The following is a 24,517-nucleotide window of genomic DNA, read 5'->3' as shown; positions in this document are numbered from 1 at the left end:
AACCTGTCTGATCAGGATGAACAATATCTAGTAAAACCTTTTTAAATTCCATGTGCTATGCATTTTGCCAGGATTTTCATATCACAACATTGGTGTAAGAGGCCTCTATTTTTAAATGGACAGGATATTTATACTTACCACCTGGGTCCTGTTTTAGTAGTATTGAAATCAGAACTTGAGTACCTGAAAGTCAGCCATTTTTATAGGAGTAATTAAAACATGCTAATAATGGATCTTTGAGTACATCAAAAAAAAGGTCTGATTTACCATGAAGCCGCGGTGTTTTTCCAGACTGAAAAGATATATTGCCTCAGAAAGTTCCTCTTCTGTAAGTTGAGCTTCACAGGTCTTTTTGTAAATTTGATCATTTTATATTATTTGGGGGGGGAAATTCCTTACAGTTAACATCATTCCGTGGAAATGGAGACTGAAAAGAAAACATTTGGTGAATAATTTATGACTCCATAATTTAACTATTTCTGTAAATTCTAAGAGAGCATTTGTATGAAAAAAGGTTGTAAATTTCAAAATTTTCGGTCCAAGTCGCTTTATTTTTGTGATACACTACACGTGATTGTTCTTGAATAAGTACCTCCATTTCTTTTGGTTTTTCCTCTAACCTATTTTGTGCCTGTATAGTAGTTTCCATTACCATCTACCTGCACTGTCACTTTCCTTAATTAAACTAATCTCTTTTCACCTAAACTTATTGTTTTAATGATGAGTATTGTATTGAATGGCCTCTAAAAGTACATTTAAAAGTGTCCCATACAATAAGGGGATCTGCTGTACCTATGATGTGCAAAAAAAGTCCATTATGAATTATTTTGTCTTCGTTAAGAACAAATTGCCATCCAATAGGCTGATTCAGTTTTAAATATCCCCGTTCGCGTGGAAATTCTGTAAGAGTTATATGGTGGTCCGATCGCATTCGGTCTCCTATTAACACTTTTTATTTTATGTTTTACTTTTGATGCCAGCAAGAATGAGACTAGGAAGTAATCAAGACGGCTAGCTTGATGAAGCCTCCATGTTTTTCTTACTAGGTCAGGGTTTTTTCAGCCTCCATATACCCACTATTTCTAATGTATCCATGATCTTTGTGATCTCCTTAAGTGCTCGAGGGTGATAGTGTGATTTCCTTTACGATCCATTGAGGTACTTAAAACCGTATTATAATCTCCCACCATAATAATAGATTATTTTGTTGCTTGTGTATATATTTATTTATTTATTTCTTCCTTCGTGGATCATCATTATTTGGCCCATATTTGGCCCCCTTTGACCATGACAAAAGTATATTTCTCCCTCCCAGTCCTTTTTACACCCAACCTCATCTATATTTGTGGAATGAGTTTCCTGTAAAAATTGATCTTTTTTTTTTATGATCTGCTAAGCCATTACAATTATAACCGGCTATACTTACCATAATGACAACCAAGTTTCAATTATACTTACCACAACCAATGTTCGTAAACTTACCATGATGATTAAGTGTCCTCATAGCCTCCAATTGTCCTAATATTTCACCCCCCCCCCCTCACCCTCACCAAGACCATCATACCATCTTCCTGACTCATGACACACCTTTGCATCCTAAGGCAAACCCTTGGCCGCCAATTGGCGTAGGCCAGAGGGAAATATGGGCCGTCCCATGGTAACATAAATATCTCTGAGTGTGCTTAAGAGAACTAACCAAATAACATAACATGGAAAACAGACTGAACATTTTTTTTAGTGACAATAATAGATAATATTTATAGAAATAACAGCAGTCTTATAAATGCATACTCATAATTTAGAAAGTCCCAGCAAGGCTATAAGCATGTCAGCCCAACCTGCTCAGTTCATTGGATTCAGTTGTTCGATAAAAATAAAATAAAAACAGATAAAGAACTGGTTTTGCTATTTATGTCCATTAGACGCAAGACATATTTCATTTTGTCATTATATCCTGTTTTACTCAACAGGAAGATGACTACAAATAAAGATTGGTCTTAGGCATCACACTACCCATGGGTATTCCTTTCAAGTTTAACTAACAATCAAATGACAGACATGGAACGATAGCCAAGAATACACGCTGTACTGATAATCCAGAGGGAGTAAACCTGTGAAACCAACCCTCTTCACCCACACTTTGCTTTTAATTCCATGGTCGTTGGTCTATCACCTCAGCTGTTTTACACCTAGGCCTATATCATTAGGCTCAAGAATATTACAGGTAGCGTAATTAGCAGAGATGGAGAGAGAGAATCAAAGACCAATGGAAGGGAATGAGGAGTATTAAGACAGTCTTCTTTCAGTGGGTCTCACCTTGAGCAGCAGCGCCACCACCTCAGTGTGCACGAGCCCCTGGACCGACTCGCCATTCACGTGGGTGATGAGGTCACCGGCTCTCAGCCCTGCCTCATGAGCCGGGGTGTCCTCCTCCACACACTACAGGAAAACATGAATAAGAGCCAATAAGAACGTAACCCTAACTGCTTTGGCATTTATTATGGATCCCATTAGCTGCTGCCTCTTCCTGGGGTCCAGAAAAATGTATGCAGTTTATTCAATTTTAACATTACATTCACAGATTTTACAACACACTGTGTGCCCTCAGGCCCCTACTACCACATATCTACAGTACTAAATCCATGTGTATAGTGCGTGTGTGTGTGCATGCATCTGTGCCTATGTTTGTGTTGCTTCACAGTCCGCTCTGTTCCATAATATGCTTTTTTATTTTACTGCTTGCTTCAGTTACTTGATGTGGAATAGAGTTACATAGAGCCATGACTACATGTAGTGCTGTGCACCTCCCATAGACTGTTCTGGACTTGGGGACTGTGAAGAGACCTCGTGGCATGTCTTGTGGGCTATGCATGGGTTTCCGAGCTGTGTGCCAGTTGTTCAGACAGACAGATCGGTGCATTCAACTGTCAATACCTCTCAAAAAGTCACTCTCCTCCACTTTGAGCCAGGAGAGATTAACATGCATATTATTAATATTAGCTCTCTATGTACATCCAAGGGCAAGCCGTGCTGCCCTGTTCTGAGCCAACTGCAATTTTTTTAAGTCCTTTTTGTGGCACCTGACCACACAAACAGTAGTCAAGGTGCCACAAAACTAGGGCCTGTAGAACCTGCCTTGTTGATAGTGTTGTCAAGGCAGAGCAGTGCTTTATTATGGACATACTTCTCATTCTTAGCTACTGTTGTATCAATATGTTTTGACCATGACAGTTTACAATACAGGGTTACTCCAAGCAGTTTAGTCAATCTTTTTTGCTAATCAGTTGAGCTGCCAGACTTACTTGCTATACCTTTTGCCTCGTCCTTTCAACCATACAATGTTTCAATTCCTCATCAATCCACAGGGATTTAAGAGTTTTTACAGGAATTTTATTAATGGGTGCATGCTTATTAGTAACTGGAATAAGCAGTTTCATAAATGTGTGAAATGCAGTGACTGGTTGCTCCTCATTACAGACCAGACCAGCAAATATTTCTTTACATCATCAACATATTAATCACTACAAAACTTAACGTATGACACACTAACACTATACTATGCCCAGCCTTTGGAACTTTGGTTTTCCTCGATATGGCTATTATATTGTGATCACTACAGCCTATGGATTTGGATACTGCTTTAAAGCACATTTCTGCAGCATTAGTAAAGATGTGAACAATACATCTTGATTTAATTCCTATGCCGTTTGTAACTACCCTGGTAGGTCGACTGACAACTTGAACCAGGTTGCAGGCACTTTTTTGAGTGGGCAGCTTGATGAGCCAGTCAATATTTAAATCACCCAGAAAATATACTTCTCTTATCACATACATTATCAAGCATTTCACACATATTATCCTGATACTGACTGTTTGCACTTGGTCGATAGCAGCTTCCCACAAGAATAGGCTTTAGGTGAGGCTGTAGCCATTTTGCTTCAACAGTATTTAACATTAGATCGTCTAAACTTTACTGGAGTGTGGTTCTTTATATAGACCGCAACACCATCCATGTCTTTTCGGTAGATGTTATAACCATGTATCACTGTATCAAAAGGTATTATCTAAATGCGTTTCAGAGATAGTCAGAACATGAATGTCATCTGTTATTGACTTCATGGATCTTGTTTCTCAGGCTGCATATGTTAATACGAGCTGTTTTTAATCACTTTTCTGGGTTGCTTGATTGTTTTTAACGCTTTACTGGGAAGCTTATCAGAAGTAGACTTGCTCATGTTATTTATATTGGAGCTGATAGTGCAGGGTGAGCGGCACAAAGTGGTCTTCCCAATAGGGCAAACCGCCTCAGTGCCAACAGTGGTGTAACTCCTGTTCATTGGCTCATGATTACTACATACAATATCTGTAGGATAAACAAAAGGTATACGGTGCAATTAGGGGCACATCAATTAAGTTAATTACAGTGCCTGGCAAAAGTATTCATCCCCCTTGGCGTTTTTCCTATTTTGTTGCATTACAACCTGTAATTTAAATGGATTATTATTTGGATTTCATGTAATTGACATACACAAAATAGTCCAGACTGGTGAGGCTTTTTTTTTTAAAGGAACAGTGGTGCGTTAAGTATTCACCCCCTTTGCTATGACGCCCCTAAATAAGATATGGTGCGCCAAATTACCTTCAGAAGTCAGATAATTAGTTAAATAAAGGACCACCTTAAGCCATACATTCCAGAGCTGGGCTTTACGATAGAGTGGCCAGAAAAAAAGCCATTGCTTAAAGAAATAAAATAAGCAAACATGTTTGGTATTCGCCAAAAGGCATGTGGGAGACTCCCCAAACATATGGAAGGTACTCTGGTAAAATGACTAAAAATGTGCTTTTTGACCATCAAGAAAAACGCTATGTCTGGCGCAAACCCAACACCTCTCATCACCCCAAGAACACAATCCCCATAGTGAAGCATTGTGGTGGCAGCATCATGCTGTGGGGATCTTTTTCATCGGTAGGGACTGGGAAACTGGTCAGAATTTTAGGAATGATGGATGGTGCTAAAAACAGGAAAATTCTTGAGGGAACCCTGTTTCAGTCTTCAAGAGATTTTACACTGGGACGGAGGTTCACCTTCCAGCAGGACAATGACCCTAAGCATACACTTGAGTGGTTTAAGGGGAAACATTTAAATGTCTTGGAATGGCCTCGTGAAAGCAAAGACCTCAATCCAATTGAGAATCTGTGGTGTGACTTAAAGATTACTATACGCCAGCGGAACCCATTCAACTTGAAGGAGCTGGAGCAGTTTTGCCTTGAAGAATGGGCAAAAAATCCCAGTGGCTAGATGTGCCAAGCTTATAGAGGACATACCCCAAGAGACTTGCAGCTGTAGTTGCTGCAAACGGTGGCTCTACAAAGTATTGACATTAGGGAGGTGAATAGTAATGCATGCTCAAGTTCTGTTTTTTTGTCTAATTTCTTGTCTTACAATAAAAAATATTTTGCATCTTCAAAGTGGTAGGCATGTTGTGTATATCAAATGATATAAACCCCCAAATATTCAATTTTATTTCCAGGTTGTAAGGCAAGAAAATAGGAAAAATGCCAAGGGGTGAATACTTTCGCAAGTCACTGTACATTGTGTTCGCCAATGTCCCTTGGATCAGGTACATTTGATGCAGCATTATTTTATTTAACTACGCAAGTCAGTTAAGAACAAATTCTTATTTTCAATGATGGCCTAGGAACAGTGGGTTAACTGCCTGTTCAGGGACAGAAAGACAGATTTGTACCTTGTCAGCTCAGGGATTTGAACTTGCAACCTTTCGGTTACAAGTCCAACACTAACCACTAGGCTACCCTGCCGCCCCAATACTGATGACTCATTGTCACAATGGTAGGGATTAACTGAGTGGTCTTGGATCATTGAAAAGTCATTGTTTCAACGCAGCCTTGAAATACGTAACTAAATGTACAACAAGACAAAATAACATGTTGGCTTAAGTAGAAACTGTAAGACTAAGATTGAATAGCCCGATTTCCCTGACCAAGATGGCCGTCCTGTAGTTAAGTTGCCGGGGTGCCAAAGACCATTCTAGTGTTCTATTTCATTCTGTGGTAGGGACACTTACCCAGACCATGTGGTGCACAGTGTAGACGTCGGAGTCACCCATGTAGACACGAATGGCTCGCAGGGCAAAGCCGAACCTCTTCCCAGAGCTGTGGATGACCACGGGGGGGCGCAGGCTACTGAGGGACAGGTCCCCTCGGCTGGGGGACGAGTCCCGGGACGAGGGGTTGGAGGACAGGGATGACTTGGGGCTGGCGGGGGCACCGTCCGCAGTGTCTGGGGGGTATGGAGAGGTATGCTAGGACTGAGGAATTTCTTGAGGAATTTAGCAAAGTAGTCTGTTTATGAAGCTGTAACAAGCATATCAAATCACACAGGCTTGCAGGGCATATATACAGTACAATACTAGGTGTGTTGTTGTTGCTAGCATTATGCTAACCTAGAGACAGTGGCTACATCGCAAATGAATGGCCCATATAAAAATGCTACTTTTAGTCATAGCTCTGGACAAAAGCAATTGACAGAAATAGAATTCTATGAAGCGACACATGCACCAGGAATAAGGTACCATTTGAGACCAGACACTCTCTTAATGGTGTCAGTGGGCTAGTGCACGATAGCTAGCTCCAGTTGGTTTACCAACCTGGGGTGATGATGAGGGACAGGCCAGAGACGGAGGCAGACTTGGGGACCATGCAGCCCGCTGGTGCCCTAGGCTTCTCGGGGGTGTCCAGCTGGTGCCCAAAGCGGCGGGACCCCCCGCGCCTGTAGGAGGGCCGCGTACCCGTGCTGTTACTACGAAGACGGATACGCCGCAAGTTGGACACTACGCCATCTGAGAGAGAAAGAGGGGGGGTGGTGGGGGTTAAGTTAATGTGCTGGCTGGAGTGTGCAATCTTGTCTTTTAGAAATGTAAGCACAGTAAAAATATCCTGTGTATACACATACACAAAATACCTGTGTGTATGTTTACTTTATGACAGTGTGTCTATGTCTCTAAGTATGCGTGTGTAGCCCTAAACACATTTGTGTGTAGTCTCAACTCACCCTCTTCCTCAGTTGAGATGGCGAAGCGTGGCATGGTGTCCAGGCTCTGGGTGCTGTTCATAACCAGCGGACTGGCACTCCTCTCTGACTGGGACGAACCGGAGGAGGCCCTGGGACGCAGGCTAGAGCACATGAGGGGAGGGGGACTGAATGGAAGGATACACTTAGAGAGGGGGCAGTTGCGATCTGGTTATGCTAAAATTGATGGAAGAATATAAAACCTGCTGCCCACCAATTCATATTTAACTTTAAAATGTGCATGTTTTCAATAGTTATTTGGAGTTGAATACGATATCTCCCTTATAACCATAGAAAAAGGCAAATAACGCTGTTTAGTGAATTTTGCCGCTGTTCCAACTAAAGCTAGACTACGCTCACAACGTCACACAAAACATAGTGTAGTCTGAGTGCTGTGTTATTATACCAAGGGCCTTCATCGCTCACCTTCCTCGGTGTCCCTCAATCCTCCGGTCCCCGCTGGCCCCCTGTTTGTGTCCCTCTTCTGGGGATAGGAAACTCCTCCCCTCCCACCTCCCCACCTTCTCCTCACTGTGGCTGCGCTCTGACGACGACAGGCTATGATTGGATGGCGTGGAGGTGGACAGGTGCTCCGTGCTGCTGTACACCTGGGGGGCACAAAGAGGTCAGAGGTCAAAAAACAAGCATGACCTAATTAAAAATAATAATAATGCTTATTAACAAAAATCACACGTTATTTCAGTAGAGCTGTTTGAAGGGGAAGTCATTACAGTGAGACTTTTGCACGAAGTGAAGAGTTACTTTCCAGTTTACAAATATCTTTTGTATTTCGTCCCGACAAACTAAAACATGATGATTTTACAAGGGGCAGTGTTGCAGTGTTGAGTAAAATATTTATTCGGCATACTCTAAATCTAAGCGATATGAACAAACATTGGGTCATATACCACCTTGCTAAAGCGATGTGCCACAGAGGAGAACTGCTTGAGCTCCAGGGACGTGTCTTCATCACAGGTCTCGTCATCATCATCTGAGCCCAGGTGACTGTACCGCTCAGATCGGGCTGGAGAGCAACACAGACATACATTACAGTAGTCAGTAGCCCACACACTCATCGAGCGCAGAGAAGGTTTATGTACACCGCCCTTATGACCAAGATTAGGCTGGGGGAGGGGGGGGGGGGGGGGGGGGGTAAGGATCATAGAGCCGTGTTTACAGGCAACTTCTACCTTCACGGTATTACACAACAACATTTAAATACTCCCAAATGAGAGTGGTAAAGGTCGCCACCTACTGTCAAAGTAGCTGGTGTCGTCCTCAGTCTCCAGTTGAGGTATAAACTCAGCTTTCTGTCGTAACAGTCCGTTCCAGTCCAGACCCACAAAGAACATGTGCATCTTGACCTCTGGTGTCCCCCCTGGGAGTACCATAGGGATAAATGATTTAAATCAAACCAAGTAATCAATATGGCCAATATAGTCAGACCCACATCACGTTAGGTGGTGCTTTTTTGATGAATCTCAGCAAACCATCTCTAATAAAAACAACAATCATGACATTGAAATTCATTTCAGTGAAAAATACAATGATTTGTATGCATCCACGGTGACGTAAAAATGCTCTCGAAACATATTCCTAAATCTTATTTACAATAAACGTGACTCCAAAATGACAAATGAAGGCGGCAATAAAGAGGCCACCCACCAGTCCCGAGGCGGTCCAGAGGGCTTTGCCTCAGCAGCCTGGTGATCAGGTCCTGGGCATCAGCAGGCAGGGCGTCCTCCCCCTCAGGCCAGATGATGTCATCTGTGAAACACACACATTTCCTGAATACCATAATCATCTGAATTACACACAATACAACATGAAACATTTGACAATGATTCAAAACGGACTGGTAGGTGGGAACTGTGATATTGATAACGGGAACTTCATCTTGACATTGGTGACAAGATGTTTGAAAGACATCTGCCTATCCCAGAGTAAGAACAATTAGAGGGTGTGTTTGGATCACAGTCTTTTTGCACCACGCAACAGAGGCAATCCATGGCAAAAGACAGGAGGTGCTTGTAGAGCCTATTCATTGAATTAACTTGACCAGTCAGAGCCATGTTACCTTAGCCTGGATAAACCAGAGCGAACGATTAAAAAACAACAGTAACCATAGCATTCAGTCTAATTTAACCAGGCTAACGTTTCCCCCATTCAGGAGATGACTCACCATTGACCACCTGTCCGAAGAGCTGTTCGGGTGTGTCTCCGAAGAAAGGCACGCAGCCCACCAGGAACTCATAGAGGATGATGCCCATAGCCCACCAGTCCACCGGCTTCCCATAGCCTTGCCTCAGGATCACCTCTGGAGCAATGTACTCCGGTGTGCCACACACCTGGGACAGAGAACCGGAAGGGAGGATTTAAGAATGGACAAGAGAGAGAGTATAAGTCAGGTAGCTAAACCGAATAAGAAGCTATGAGACTGACAGAGACAGACAAGACAGTTGTAGAGGACATTAGAAACCAATTAAGACAAACATTTAGAGAAAGAGGACAGAGAAAAATGGAGAGCTCACCTGCTTGTCTATAAACTCCCTTGTGTCCTTTTCAATGTGTTCCTCATACAGGTTGGTGGTCATGTTCATCAGGCCAATCTTGGACAGACCAAAGTCAGTCAGCTTGATGTGGCCCATGGATGTGATCAGCAAACTACACAGGAAGAAAATGCATTAGAAAACAATAGTTTACAAAATGAACAAACAGAAGTTGATGCTGGATAGTGAACAATGCAGAACGAAGCCTTGGTGTAAAACCATTTTTTTTTTTTAAATACAGAATGTATGTTATACACATGAACACAAAGTAGAATACACACTGCCATTAATGTATAATATGAGCAGGACACCTGGCTAGTCAGGTTCCAGACTCACTTGTCAGGTTTCAGGTCTCTGTGTACGATGCCGTAGTTGTGGAGGTACTCCAGTGCCAAGACAGTCTCTGCAAAGTACATCCTGGTCATGTCCACTGGCAGCGGGCCAATGTTTTTCAACAGGTTGGCACAGTCCCCACCTGAGGAGGTAGACGGCACGCCAACAGACTGTGTAAAAGGCTGGCAAGCAACGACCATGGGAACCTGATTTGATGTGTGCTGCCGAGACTTGAATTTGAACTGCAAGGCAGCAGAGTTACAGCTGCTATAACAGTTTGTGGTCTGACAATCATTTCTGCCTTGGGCTTCTTCGACACCCAAAAGAGTGAATTTGGAGTCATTACGTTTAGAATATGTGGGTCGAGGGAGGGTAAGGTGGTGTTCTGACGTACAGTCATGCTCCAGAACCATAAAGTAGTACCGTCTCTAAATCAATATGTTTCATCTGAGTGTGTAAAAATCAGTGTGTGTGACCGTGTGCATCTTGTATGTCATTCCAGTGGATCCTACCCTTCCATATACATTATGTCTGTGTGAGTCTGCAGGGGTGTACATCTACATTAAGAACCTACCTTCTACATACTCCATGACCATACAGAGGTGTCTGCGCGTCTCGAAGGAGCAGAACATGGAGACGACGAACGGGTTCTCGGCGAAGGTCAGGATGTCCCGCTCCACAAATACCTGCTGGATCTGGTTCCTCAGCATCAGATTCTGACGGTTGATCTTCTTCATGGCAAAACGCTGCCGGGTCTCCCTGTGCCTCACCAGGAACACGGCACTGCGGCCGTGGAAAAGGAGAGCGAAGGGGAGACCGAGAGAGAAAGAAAATGACAAGAAAAAAAAAGTCAGTTACTTCCGTGCTTCTTATAACAGTCTTAAATGACTTCTGCACTGATGTGAGAGTACGACCAGTAAGCATCAATCGTATTGCTTTTGCCATATTGTGTAGTGGAGATGAAAGATCAAGCAGTCTTCTGTAAAACTATTAAGAGACACAGGCCCTTTTCAGAAACAGCTGTGTAGTGGAGATGAAAGATCAAGCAGTCTTCTGTAAAACTATTAAGAGACACAGGCCCTTTTCAGAAACAGCCCCTGGTCACTTTTGGAGATCTGAGAGGATTGGACAAACAATGGTAAGCAATGCAGGGTGTACACTACACGACTTTCTAAATCCTAACGTCGCTGAGCCTCTCACATTAAAACGACTGTCTTTCCGGTCGTTTGTTGTTTTTTTTGTCTCGCCAACGTAGCGGTGCGCACACTCAACGATGTGGCACAGACGGCGTCAGACGCCACAAGATTCCTCACTTGAGCGTGAGGATTGTCAATGCCGCGCGGTCTCGCGAAAAACAATCGAATCACATCATTAAATGCAGCTAGAACGAGCGGTGGCTCGAAGCGGCCTCAAAACGTTTTCAGTCAGACATTCACGCTCGCCATACAGAGTAAACGTTTCTAGCTAATATTTCTTATTGAATAACATTTGCTTGTGAACATCAGAGCTATAACGATTTGACACTTTGGCAAAAGGCAAGTGCAGACGCATACTAGTTATAGTCGTCGCTCCCGTGTCTACGCATTCTGGGAGACGCGAAACAATATCATCATCATTTCACTGGTGAGCTCTCATTGCTATTGCTGATCACCGTTCTCAAAACTTGTCGTTGCACATCTCACCCTACAAGAACATTGCGGACTTTGTGCCGATAAATCAAACGCGTTTGAAAAGAAACGTCGGGAAGTCCGGGACTGCTCAAAGACGAGATTGGTAGCCCTCAGATTGGGTCTCTGACCCGCTCACAATAAACGAGCGTCTGTGACGGCCGCATGCCTCAAGTAAGCAACGACATGGGTATTTTGTCTCCGATCTCAAAAACTTGTCTGGGATAGCTAAATCAGGGCCAAAATCGTAGTGTACACCCAGCTTAATATGGCGCAGTTGGTCCACTGTCAACATATTTGAACAGGCATTTGGCCAGTTGGTCATAAACATTGGCGTGGTATTTGTTGAAGAAATGTCATTCTGGCATTTTAGCCAACTGTATGGCAGCACACGCATTCAAGATATCCTCTTTCTGTTTCACTTCTGCGTTCTGCACACTCAGATTTCCTCAAAAAAGACAGACCGCTACAAACGAAGGGCTCGTACTCACCCATAGGCCCCGTTACTGATGAGCTTGAGGGTGTCAAAGTCGCTCTCAACTGGTTTCCTGCGAGAAGGAGCGCAGGCTGCCCGGTTCTGAGACACAAAATTGAAGAACAAAGCAATTTCTCCTGAACACATTTGCCAGGTCCAAACGATTAAACATGCCGTGTAATTGCCAGAGTATGTGTTATATAATTTTTCTTTTAAAGAACTTTAACTGTCTTCTATGCATCTCATCTAAAGCCAAGCTAATTCTATAATGCGCGCGTTCATGCTATAGGCCTACACAGTACACGCTACACTACGCTAATACATAGCTTAGCGGAACTTATCCTGCAGTGAAAGTGTTTGGTTGCCTTACCTCCCCAGTGTCGTCAGAGTCTCTGCAGGCCGCTCCGTGACCAGGGCAGGTCTGCTCCAGATGGACCATGTCTACAGTACAACATTGGGAGAGAGAGAATGGTCAGGCACCAAACAAAAGGAAACAAGACTGAAACCTGTTGAGGTTACCTGGACAATGCGAAAAACTCCTTTACTATAGCAAATGTTTTAAAACGTTTTATCGTGCATGCCCAGATGAACATGACCCATGCCATCCTCACAAATGTCACCCTTCCGCAACTCTGTGCGATCACAAGTTGATCTATTGCACATTATATTCAGAGACAACATGGGAGAATCAAAAACAGGTATCCACTTGGCTAGGTTTTAAAATAACCCTAAAGTGCTTCATATTAAAAGAGATGGTGGAAGAGGAAGCCCCACGGTACTGTACCTTCCAGAGGGTCCCTGGTGAGGCCCAGCTGGCTGATGATGTAGCGGGGGATGTCTGTCTTGATGACCTGGCCCACCTTGGCATGGTCCTCTGCTGCCTCCAGACGGTGCAAGAACTCCTCTGGGTTAAACTCCTATTGGTGGTGTAAAGACCATAGGAATATTGGCTGTTACGATTCACATTACATAGGTCGATGTACACCAGGGTTTTTAGCGTTATAACCCTGTAACAAGCTAGTGAGTACACTTAGTGGTGGAGTACTTAAGTCTAGCGCTCAATGTACTTAACCTACGAAAAATGTATTAACATCAGAGGCTGGACAAAAACGCATCGTGGATGTTACGCATCATATTAGTTGTGTTGGTTAGCAACTACTTTAGGAGCGCCACTTCCTGAAATGGGAGAGAAAAAAAAAAAAAAAAAAAAAATAATTTTTTATGATTGTTGGAATCTTACCAGACACTCCAGTAGCCTGGCTGGCCTGGAGATAATGATGAGAATCTTCTTCACTAGCTTGATGATGACGGTCACTTCCTCACTGTCTGACCGCTCATACGCCTGATGACCATGACAAGAACAATACAGAACCTTATATGCCTGGTATATGCCATAGGCAGCAGGAATATCAATTCAAACTATATTTGTCACATGTAGACCTGACCATGAAACTTACAAGCCCTTAACCAACAGTGGAGATCAAGAAAGAGTTAAGAAAATATTTACCAAATAAAAAAAGTGAAACAATTATTAAAAAGTAGCCTAGCGGTTAGAGCGTTGAGCCAATGGTCACTAGTTCGAATCCCTGAGAAGACGAGGTGAAAATCTGTCCCCTTGAGCAAGATACTTAACCCTAAATGCTCCAGGGTCACTGTTGATAATGTCTGACCCTGGCAGCATCCCCACTATGAGGGTGTTGGGATATGCAAAAAAAAAAAACATAACAATTGACACATGCGTATAATACAAACTTGTCATAATAACCTATTATTATGTTTTGCTGGGTGCTTATGTACCACTGCGATACATTGGTATGGAACTCCATAGAAGCGTTACAAAATAATCTGTTATAAATGTCAGTGGCTTAGTCTGTATAGTAACGATCATCAAATAGAACACTTACAGTATAACTCATTCTTTCATAATCAAATAACCAGACTGTTCTCACTTTAAAAAAAAGGGTCAAGCTGCAATTGCTACATTCATTTCTTGACTTATAAATTAACGATATATATCCATCGATTCTCGAAGACTAACTTGTGAATGCCTCATGAGCTTAGTTCAACTGTTGCACCCCATCAGAACCCAAAATCTAAGTTTGTAATTGTCTTTTCTTTAAATGATGTAATTGTAAACAAACACTGTATAGCATCAAAACATATTGAAAACAATTGTGAGGTCATGGCAACCATCGCTCCGTTTATGAATTTTAAAGTGGTTACATTTCTCCAGCCCCATTCCTGATCTTCGTTATTGTTTGAACCGCAGATTGACCCTTTAAATATTTGGGTCAACAAGGTTTTTTAACTGCTCCTTATTAGTAAAATCGGTTGGTAGTTGGCTTAGTATTCACCGTTTCAAGTTATTACAAATGTGGCAGAAATAGCTCTGAATCATGTGTAAGGCATGAGACCGGCAATCATCTTTCTGAAAAATCTAAGTTACAAAGTTGTAGTCGATGCTTTGACAAATGGTGATTGTGATAGGGGATACTGAGGAGCCTGCAACACCGTCTAACGAGAAAGTACAACAACGTGTACGAACAATGACAGGGTTGCATAATACTGTAATTCCGTCTAGGATGTGACGTTTTTTTTTTTTTTTAAGAGAGGGTACATCCTTGGTCTTGGGACAAAAACAAACCATAAAGAGGAGTGAATGAACTCTGATGCGTCCTATATTTGAAAAATGTATGACATACAAGGGAAAACTCTGCCAAAAAACTAACATAGCAGAAAATAAAAGCAAGCCATTGTATGGACAGCAATGATTATTATGGAAAGTTAGGCAATGAGCCCTACTTACGCAATTACATCTAAGACTGGAGAGATCCATTTGGCAGGCGCCAACTAATGGTCTAGAATCAAAGCACAGCGAGAACCTACAGTATCAAATGACCAATTCCAAGCTATTGTTCTCAATACACAGGAGGCTTTAAAAAAGTGTAAATCAATAACCAGGATTCGAGGCAACTTTTTAATGCGCATAAAGTACATACATTTGGAAAGTATTCAGAACCCTTGACTCTTATTCAAAAATTTGATTTTTTAAAAACCCATCTACACAAAATAGCCCATAATGACATTGTGAACAGGTTCAGAAATGTTGTTTGCAAATGTATTAAAAACTTTAAAAAAGAAATAACTTCGTTAAATACGTATTGGAGTCCACCTGTCATAAATTCAATTGATTGGACATGATTTGGAAAGGCACACACCTGTCTATATAAAAGGTCCCACGGTTGCTGGTATTTTGGCCCATTCCTCCATGCAGATCTCCTCTAGAGCAGTGATGTTTTGGGGCTGTTGCTGGGCAACACAGACTTTCAACTCCCTCCAGATCTCAACCCCATAGAAAATCTTTGGAGACTGGCTAGGCCACTCCAGGACCTTGAAATGCTTCTTACGAAGCCACTCCTTCGTTGCCCGGGCGATGTGTTTGGGATCATTGTCATGCTGAAAGACCCAACCACGTTTCATCTTCAATGCCCTTGCTGATGGAAGGAGGTTTTCACTCAAAATCTCACGATACATGGCCCCATTCATTCTTTCCTTTACACGTATCAGTCGTCCTGGTCCCTTTGCAGAAAAACATCCCAAAGCATGATGTTTCCACCCCCATGCTTCACAGTAGGTATGGTGTTCTTTGGATGCAACTCAGCATTCTTTGTCCTCCAAAACACGACGAGTTTTACCAAAAAGTTATATTTTGGTTTCATCTGACCATATGACATTCTCCCAATCTTCTTCTGGATCATCCAAATGCTCTCTAGCAAACTTCAGACGGGCCTGGACATGTACTGGCTTAAGCAGGGGGACACGTCTGGCACTGCAGGATTTGAGGCCCTAGCGGCGTAGTGTGTTACTGATGGTAGGCTTTGTTACTTTGGTTCCAGCTCTCTGCAGGTCATTCACTAGGTCCCCCCGTGTGGTTCTGGGATTTTTGCTCACTGTTCTTGTGATCATTTTGACCCCACGGGGTGAGATCTTGCATGGAGCCCCAGATCGAGGGAGATTATCAGTGGTCTTGTATGTCTTCCATTTCTTAATAATTGCTCCCACAGTTGATTTCTTCAAACCAAGCTGCTTACCTATTGCAGATTCAGTCTTCCCAGCCTGGTGCAGGTCTACAATTTTGTTTCTGGTGTCCTTTGACAGCTCTTTGGTCTTGATCATAGTGGAGTTTGGCGTGTGACTGTTTGAGGTTGTGGACAGGTGTCTTTTATACTGATAACAAGTTCAAACAGGTGCCATTAATACAGGTAACGAGTGGAGGACAGAGGAGCCTCTTAAAGAAGTTACAGGTCTGTGGGAGCCAGAAATCTTGCTTGTTTGTAGGTGACCAAATACTTATTTTCCACCATAATTTGCAAATAAATTCATTAAAAATCCAACAATGTGATTTTCTGGATTTTTCTTCTCATTTTGTCTGTCATAGTTGAAGTGTACCTATGATGAAAATTACAGGCCTCATCTTTTTAAGTGGGAGAACTTGCACAATTGGTGGCTGACTAAATACTTTTGCCCCACTGTACACCTTGGCCAAATATATTTAAACTCAGTTTGACAATTCCTGACATTTAATCCTAGTAAAAACTCCCTGTCCTAGGTCAGTTAGGATCACCACTTTATTTTAAGAAAGTGAAATGTCAGAATAATAGTAGATGATTCATTTCAGCTTTTATTTCTTTCATCACATTCCCAGTGGGTCAGACGTTTACATACACTCAATTAGTATTTGGTAGCATTGCCTTTAAATTGTTTAACTTGGTTCAAATGTTTAGGGTAGCTTTCCACAAGCTTCCCACAATAAGTTGGGTGAATTTTGGCCTATTCCTCCTGACCGAGCTGGTGTAACTGAGTCAGGTTTGTAGGCCTCCTTGCTCGCACATGCTTTTTCAGTTATGCCCACACGTTTTCTATAGGATTGAGGTCAGGGCTTTGTAATGGCCACTCCAATACCCTGACTTTGCTGTCCTCAAGCCATTTTGCCACAACTTTGGAAGTATGCTTTTGGAAGACACATTTGCAACAAAGCTTTAACTTCCTGACTGATGGCTTGATGTTTCAAAATGTTTCAATATATCCACAATTTTCCTCCATGATGGCATCTATTTTGTGAAGTGCGCCAGTCCCTCCTGCAACAAAGCACCCCCACAACATGATGCTGCCACCCGCGTGATTTACGGTCGGGATGGTGTTTGGCTTGCAAGCCTCCCCCTTTTCCTCCAAACATAACGATGGTCATGGCCTAACAGTTCCATTTTTGTTTCATCAGACCAGAGGATATTTTTCAAAAAAGTAAAATCTTTGTTCCCATGTGCAGTTGCAAACCGTAGTCTGGCTTGTTTATTGCCGTTTTGGAGCAGTGGCTTCTACCTTGCTGAGCGGCCTTTCAGGTTGTGTCGATATTGGACTCGTTTTACTGTGGATATACTTTTGTACCCATTTCCTCCAGCATCTTCACAAGGTCCTTTGCTTTGGTTCTGGGATTGATTTGCACTTTTCGCACCAAAGTACGTTCATCTGTAGAAGACAGAACGCGTCTCCTTCCTGAGAGGTATGACGGCTGCGTGGTCCCATGGTGTTTATACTTGCATACTATTGTTTGTACAGATGAACGTGGTACCTTCAGGCATTTGGAAATTGCTCCCAAGGATGATCCAGACTTGGAGGTCTACAATTTTTGTTCTGATGTCTTGGCTGATTTCTTTTGATTTTCCCATGATGTCAAGCAAAGAGGCACTGAGTTTGAAGGTAGGCCTTGAAATACATCCACAGGCACAGTCAACTTAGTGTATGTAAACTGAGCCTGAGTCCCATAGGCTAAACATATCCTCCATGCAACTGAATGTTGAAAGAACAGGCATTGAAGTTAATTTCTTAAAACGTGCATATCCAAAAAGGTACCCGTTTCATGGAACAGCCCACATACTACATCAGAGTTAACTGACTAATTCAGGAGAAAGCCAATAGAAATGAGAGCAGCTCTTCAGACCACAGCAATTTGACAGTGCTAAAAAGCTCCATCCCCGAATACACTCATGTTAATCTATTTCTATGAGAGAGCCTACCTGATGCAGACATATTGCATTAGACTTTTGCCAAGTCGTTCTGGAGAGAACCTCACCTCATGCAGTAGTTTCTCCAGTTTCTCCTGCAGCTCCATGAAGTAGCGAGAGGTGACCTGCCCCATCTGGGACTTGTCCAGGCAGTCTCTGGCCAGCTCCACTAGCTGGTGCTGAATGAAGCCCAACACGCCGTCAGCCAGAGGCAGGGTGCTGTCTGGGGAGCAGTCGGCGAGGACGTCCAGCAGACGCCCCTCCATCTGAGCTGTGGCCTGGAGATCACAGCAACTGTTACGATAAACTTTAAAGTGTGCACCATAAACAACAACGCACATCATAGACGATTGAAAGAGAAGATCGTAAAAATGGCAAATAAAAAGCAGTTAAAAGCTACATATAAAAAAGTGGACGATGAAGGTATTTTGTGAGGAGGATGAATCTATTGATGTGCTAGGAAAAAAAGGGGGGGGGGGCTTAGTCAGAAAATAATAATACCTACCTTGGGAAAGCGCTCTTTGTAAACGTGATTCATCATTACAATCTCATTATCAAAGCTGCCGCATGTCCGACCAGGGCTGGAGGAAGAAGACATTTAATAAAAAATATTTTACATTACATTTTAAAACTCATTTTCTTCATTATAGGACGATTATAAACTGACTAGTAGTTCAACGGGAAGCAGAGAAAACACATAAAACGTATCAAATGACACTTATGACAACATTGCCGTCTTGGCTTGGACTCGATTACATGGGTGTCCAGAAGTGTGGGGCTCACAGCACCAACCTAACATCAACATACTGTGTTTAAAATGGCACGTTTCTATGTTTTGAGGTAAAAAAGATAACGATACAAGTGTTCCCAATGACATCAACCAAATCAGTAGACAATGCCTACTTCCATTTGGTCAAAAATCACGACGCACACTGGTGTCATTAGAAACACTTATATTCCATCCAGGCTGTATCAAAACAAGCTGTGATTGGGAGTCCCATAGGGCGGCGCACAATTGGCCCAGCATCGCCCGGGTTTGGTCCGTGTCAGCCTTTCATTGTAAATAAGAATTTGTTCTTAACTGAATTGCCTAGTTCAATTTTTTTTAAAGGTTAAAAACATTTACTATTCTACTTTACTACTACACATAGAAACGCACCATTTTCACATACAGTGCATTCATTAAGTATTCAGACCACTTCCCTTTTTCTAAATACATAAAAATCCTTAATCTACACACAGTAACCCATAATGATCATGCGAAAACAGGTTTAGACATTTTGGATAAAAAAAAGTAAATAAGTTTTTTTTATTTAAGTATTTAGACACTATGATATGAGATTCAAAATTGAGCTCATGTGCATCCTGTTTCCATTGATCATCCTTGAGATGTTTCTACAACTTGATTGGAGTCCACCTGTGGTAAATTCAATTGATTGGACATGATTTGGAAAGGCACACAGCTGTCTATATAAAAAGGTCCCACAGTTGACAGTGCATGTCAGAGCAAAAACCAAGCCACGAGGTCGAAGGAATTGTCCGTATAGCTCCAAGACAGGATTGTGTCGAGGCACAGATCTGGGGAAGGGTACCAAAAAATGTCTGCAAGCATTGAAGGTCCCCAATAATACAGGGGCCGCCATCATTCTTAAAAATGGAAGAAGTTTGGAACCACCAAGACTCTACCTAGAGCTAGCCACCTGGCTAAACTGAGCAATCAGGGGAGAAGAGCCTTTTGTCAGGGAGGTGACCCAATGGGCATTCTGACAGAGCTCTAGAGTTCCTCTGTGGAGATGGGAGAACCTTTCAGAAGGACAACCATCTCTGCAGCACTCCACCAAACAGGCCTCTATGGCAGAGGCTATCTGGAAGCCACTCTTCAGTAAAAAGGCACATAACAACTTGCTTAGAGTTTGCCAAAAGGCACCTAAAGTCTCTCAGACCACGAGAAACAAGATTCTCTGGTCTGACTAAACCAAGATTGAACTCTTTGGCCTGAATGCCAAGCAACACGTCTGGAGGAAACCTGGCACCATCCCAGGGTGAAGCATGGTTGTGGTAGCATCATGTTGTGGGGATGTTTTTGCAGCAGCAGGGACTGGGAGACTAGAGATCCTTGATGAAAACCTGCTCCAGAGCACTCAAGGAAATCAGACTGGGGCTAAGGTACACCTAACAGGACAACAACCACAAGCACACAGCCAAGACAACACAGGAGTGGCTTTGGGACAAGTCTCTGAATGTCCTTGAGAGGCCCAGCCAGAGCCTGGACCTGAACCCGTTGGAACATCTCTGGAGAGATTTAAAAATAGCTGTGCGGCGACACATCCCATCAAACCTGACAGAGCTTGAGAGGATCTGCAGAGAAGAATGGGAGAAACTCCCAAAATATAAGGTGTGCCAAGCTCGTAGAGTCATACCCAAGAAGACTCGAGGCTGTAATCGCTGGCAAAGGTGCTTAACTGAGTACTTTATTGAAGGGTCTGAATACTTATATAAATGTGATTTTGTTTTTCTATTTTTTATAAATTTGCTAAAACTTGGAAAAACCTTTTTTGCTTTGTCATTATGGGGGGTATTGAGAGTAGATTATTTTTAAACTCAATTTCATTCATTTTAGAATAAGACTATAATGTAACAATGTGGAAAAAGTCAAGGGGTCTGAATGGTTTCCGAAGGCGCTGTATGTTGATGTGGTGCTGGAGATGATGAATATGGAGTAGAGTTTTCCCTTTAATAAACCAAGAAAGTCACATCAGTTAAAAATAGTAAGGTTAGTATAGTAGTAGTAATAGTAACCCATCTGGACAAGAGGAATACCTATGTGAGAATGCTGTTCATCGACTACAGCTCGGCATTCAACACCATAGTACCCTCCAAGCTCGTCATCAAGCTCGAGACCCTGGGTCTCGACCCCGCCCTGTGCAACTGGGTACTGGACTTCCTGACGGGCCGCCCCCAGGTGGTGAGGGTAGGCAACAACATCTCCTCCCCGCTGATCCTCAACACTGGGGCCCCACAAGGTTGCGTTCTGAGCCCTCTCCTGTACTCCCTGTTCACCCACGACTGCGTGGCCACGCACGCCTCCAACTCAATCATCAAGTTTGCGGACGACACAACAGTGGTAGGCTTGATTACCAACAACGATGAGACGGCCTTCAGGGAGGAGGTGAGGGCCCTCGGAGTGTGGTGTCAGGAAAACAACCTCACACTCAACGTCAACAAAACTAAGGAGATGATTGTGGACTTCAGGAAACAGCAGAGGGAACACCCCCCTATCCACATCGATGGAACAGTAGTGGAGAGGGTAGCAAGTTTTAAGTTCCTCGGCATACACATCACAGACAAACTGAATTGGTCCACTCACACAGACAGCATCGTGAAGAAGGCGCAGCAGCGCCTCTTCAACCTCAGGAGGCTGAAGAAATTCGGCTTGTCACCAAAAGCACTCACAAACTTCTACAGATGCACAATCGAGAGCATCCTGGCGGGCTGTATCACCGCCTGGTATGGCAACTGCACCGCCCTCAACCGTAAGGCTCTCCAGAGGGTAGTGAGGTCTGCACAACGCATCACCGGGGGCAAACTACCTGCCCTCCAGGACACCTACACCACCCGATGTCACAGGAAGGCCATAAAGATCATCAAGGACATCAACCACCCGAGCCACTGCCTGTTCACCCCGCTATCATCCAGAAGGCGAGGTCAGTACAGGTGCATCAAAGCTGGGACCGAGAGACTGAATAACAGCTTCTATCTCAAGGCCATCAGACTGTTAAACAGCCACCACTAACACTGAGTGGCTGCTGCCAACACACTGACACTGACTCAACTCCAGCCACTTTAATAATGGGAATTGATGGGAAATGATGTAAATATATCACTAGCCACTTTAAACAATGCTACCTTATATAAATGTTACTTACCCTACATTATTCATCTCATACGCATACGTATATACTGTACTCTATATCATCGACGGTATCCTTATGTAATACATGTATCACTAGCCACTTTATACTATACTATGCCACTTTGTTTACATACTCATCTCATTTGTACATACTGTACCCGATACCATCTACTGTATCTTGCCTATGCTGCTCTGTACCATCACTCATTCATATATCCTTATGTACATATTCTTTATCCCCTTACACTGTGTACAAGACAGTAGTTTTGGAATTGTTAGTTAGATTACTTGTTATTACTGCACTGTCGGAACTAGAAGCACAAGCATTTCGCTACACTCGCATTAACATCTGCTAACCATGTGTATGTGACAAATAAAATTTGATTTTTTTTTGATTTGAGGTTGTGGGGATCCATAACCGTTAAAAATAAACATTTGTCCAGAACACCATTTCAGAATTGCAGCTGACTGACACGTTTTGCTTTTTCAAAATCAAACTTTGTCACATGCGCCGAATACAACAAGTGCAGACTTTACTGTGAAACGCTTACTTACAAGCCCTCAACCAACAGTGCAGTTCAAGAAGAGTTAAGAAAATATTTACCAAGTCGACTAAAATAAAAAGTAATAATAAAAAGTAACGAGGCTATATGCAGGGGGGCACCAGTACCGAGTCAGTGTGGAGGCTATATACAGGGGGGCACCAGTACCGAGTCAGTGTGCGGGGGTACAGGTTAGTTGAGGTAATTTGTACATGTAGGTGGGGGTGAAGTGACCATGTATAGATAATAAAACACGAGTAGCAACAGTGTACAAAAAGGGCTGGGGGGGGGTCAAACGTTTTTGTAAATTGATGCAGGCAGAAACTTGTGACTACATCCAGCCATCCAATCTCAGTCGTCAATAGCTTTATGCATAGCAGATGCAAAAGCCTTCACCCCTGTGCATAGACACAAACCTAAACCTATGTGGAAGAATTGAGAGTGAGAAGCAAGTCACTAAGCAAATCATGACAATCTCAGTAACCCAAAAGTAAAATGATGTTGTGAAAGTCTGTCTTTTCTCGTTTTACGTCTTGGGGAGAATGCCGTGAACAATTGTGATGACCTTTTTGCAAAGGAAAGAAGCAAAGTCTCCTCCCTTGCAAACAGAAACTCTCAGCCAATCCCCTCCCTTCACTATATTTCACACGTGTTTATCATGGCCAAAAGCACATCGTTTTCATACATTTTTTACGATACAGCCAATTTTGACTTTGTGGCTGTGGAATCTAGTGGAAACCATTTATCATCCACACATGGGTTTGAAAATCACTGCACCAGTATAAGCACCGCCTTTGCTCAATCTTGAGTCGTCCAAATAAATAACAAAAACCCCAAACCAGAAACGACTGCTGCTCGTAATCACATAATTCTATGTGAGCCTTGACAGGATCTCGCCGTTTCGTCAGTCCACGAGAGATTAATCATAACATGAATGCCATCCATTTTCCAGTATGTTTTCCCTCAGTAAAAAAACGAAGGCTTATCGAAAAAGTGGATATCTATTTGCAAGGGCTGGGAATTGCCAGGGACCTCACAATACAATATTATAGCAATACTGATCTAAGTATTGCGATTTCTCATGATTCTAGATCACACGCACAACTTTGGCCGACGTATCAAATTGCGTGGGGAATGTGGCAATTGGAGAGGGTTGGCACCTTGGGAAGACGTCAGTGAGACAGAATAGAGTTGTGATGTCTGGCCAACGTACAGTATAAACAATGTAGAACTTAGAATGTTGGAATTCTACATACATCTGCAAGACATCTTGAACAAACGCCGTCTAAACTGCATCTTCTCAATGAATCCTGTAGACATCGTGTCTACGTTGGGCAGATGTGTGCTATCTGGGAACATATTGCTCACTGCATGTCTGCTGCCACTCAAATTTGCATACCACCACCACAGATGATGCGATCTCTATTGCACTCCACACTGCCCTTTCCCACCAGGACAAAAGGACCACCTACGTGAGAATGCTGTTCATTGACTACAGCTCGGCGTTCAACACCATAGTGCCCTCAAAGCGCATCCCTAAACTAAGGACCCTGGGACTAAACACCTCCCTCTGCAACTGGATCCTGGACTTCCTGACGTGCCACCCCCAGGGGGTACGGGTAGGTAACAACATCTGCCATGCTGAATCTCAACACGGGGCCCCCTCAGGGGTGCGTGCTTAGTCCCCAGTCCCCTCCTGTACCCCCTGTTTACTCATGACTGCACGGCCAGGCATGGCTCAAACACCATCATTAAGTTTGCCGATAACAAAGTTGAGACCTCCCTATTGGCTGAGGTCAGAGACGCTACAGAGGGTAGTGCATACAGCCCAATACATCACTGGGGTCAAGCCCCAAGCCATAAGACTGCTGAAAAGCTAATCAAAT

At 43.1% G+C, this 24,517-nt stretch overlaps 1 protein-coding gene across 3 annotated transcripts in view; it reads right to left on the bottom strand.

Annotated features, from left to right (window-relative positions):
- Positions 1-24,517, bottom strand: part of LOC139386812 (microtubule-associated serine/threonine-protein kinase 3-like) — a 50,341-nt gene that overhangs the window by 7,562 nt on the left and 18,262 nt on the right. For 2 of the 3 annotated variants that reach the window (XM_071132623.1, XM_071132622.1), the window contains 18 exons: positions 18,682-18,757; positions 18,245-18,454; positions 13,355-13,456; positions 12,899-13,031; positions 12,485-12,555; positions 12,131-12,216; positions 10,547-10,755; positions 9,976-10,114; positions 9,622-9,754; positions 9,273-9,438; positions 8,756-8,857; positions 8,346-8,468; positions 8,002-8,114; positions 7,517-7,698; positions 7,073-7,218; positions 6,669-6,860; positions 6,087-6,301; positions 2,317-2,439 (listed from right to left, as the gene is read on the bottom strand). In XM_071132623.1, coding sequence (XP_070988724.1) covers positions 2,317-2,439; positions 6,087-6,301; positions 6,669-6,860; positions 7,073-7,218; positions 7,517-7,698; positions 8,002-8,114; positions 8,346-8,468; positions 8,756-8,857; positions 9,273-9,438; positions 9,622-9,754; positions 9,976-10,114; positions 10,547-10,755; positions 12,131-12,216; positions 12,485-12,555; positions 12,899-13,031; positions 13,355-13,456; positions 18,245-18,454; positions 18,682-18,757 — 2,521 coding nt within the window. The remainder of the gene's footprint in view (positions 1-2,316; positions 2,440-6,086; positions 6,302-6,668; positions 6,861-7,072; positions 7,219-7,516; positions 7,699-8,001; positions 8,115-8,345; positions 8,469-8,755; positions 8,858-9,272; positions 9,439-9,621; positions 9,755-9,975; positions 10,115-10,546; positions 10,756-12,130; positions 12,217-12,484; positions 12,556-12,898; positions 13,032-13,354; positions 13,457-18,244; positions 18,455-18,681; positions 18,758-24,517) is intronic. The other variant, XM_071132624.1, reaches the window with a different exon arrangement.

This window comes from Oncorhynchus clarkii, chromosome 28, assembly GCF_045791955.1.
Source record: "Oncorhynchus clarkii lewisi isolate Uvic-CL-2024 chromosome 28, UVic_Ocla_1.0, whole genome shotgun sequence".
Classification (NCBI taxonomy): Eukaryota; Metazoa; Chordata; class Actinopteri; order Salmoniformes; family Salmonidae; genus Oncorhynchus; species Oncorhynchus clarkii.
Note: the sequence above shows the minus strand (reverse complement) of the source record. Positions and strands in the feature narration are given on the sequence as shown.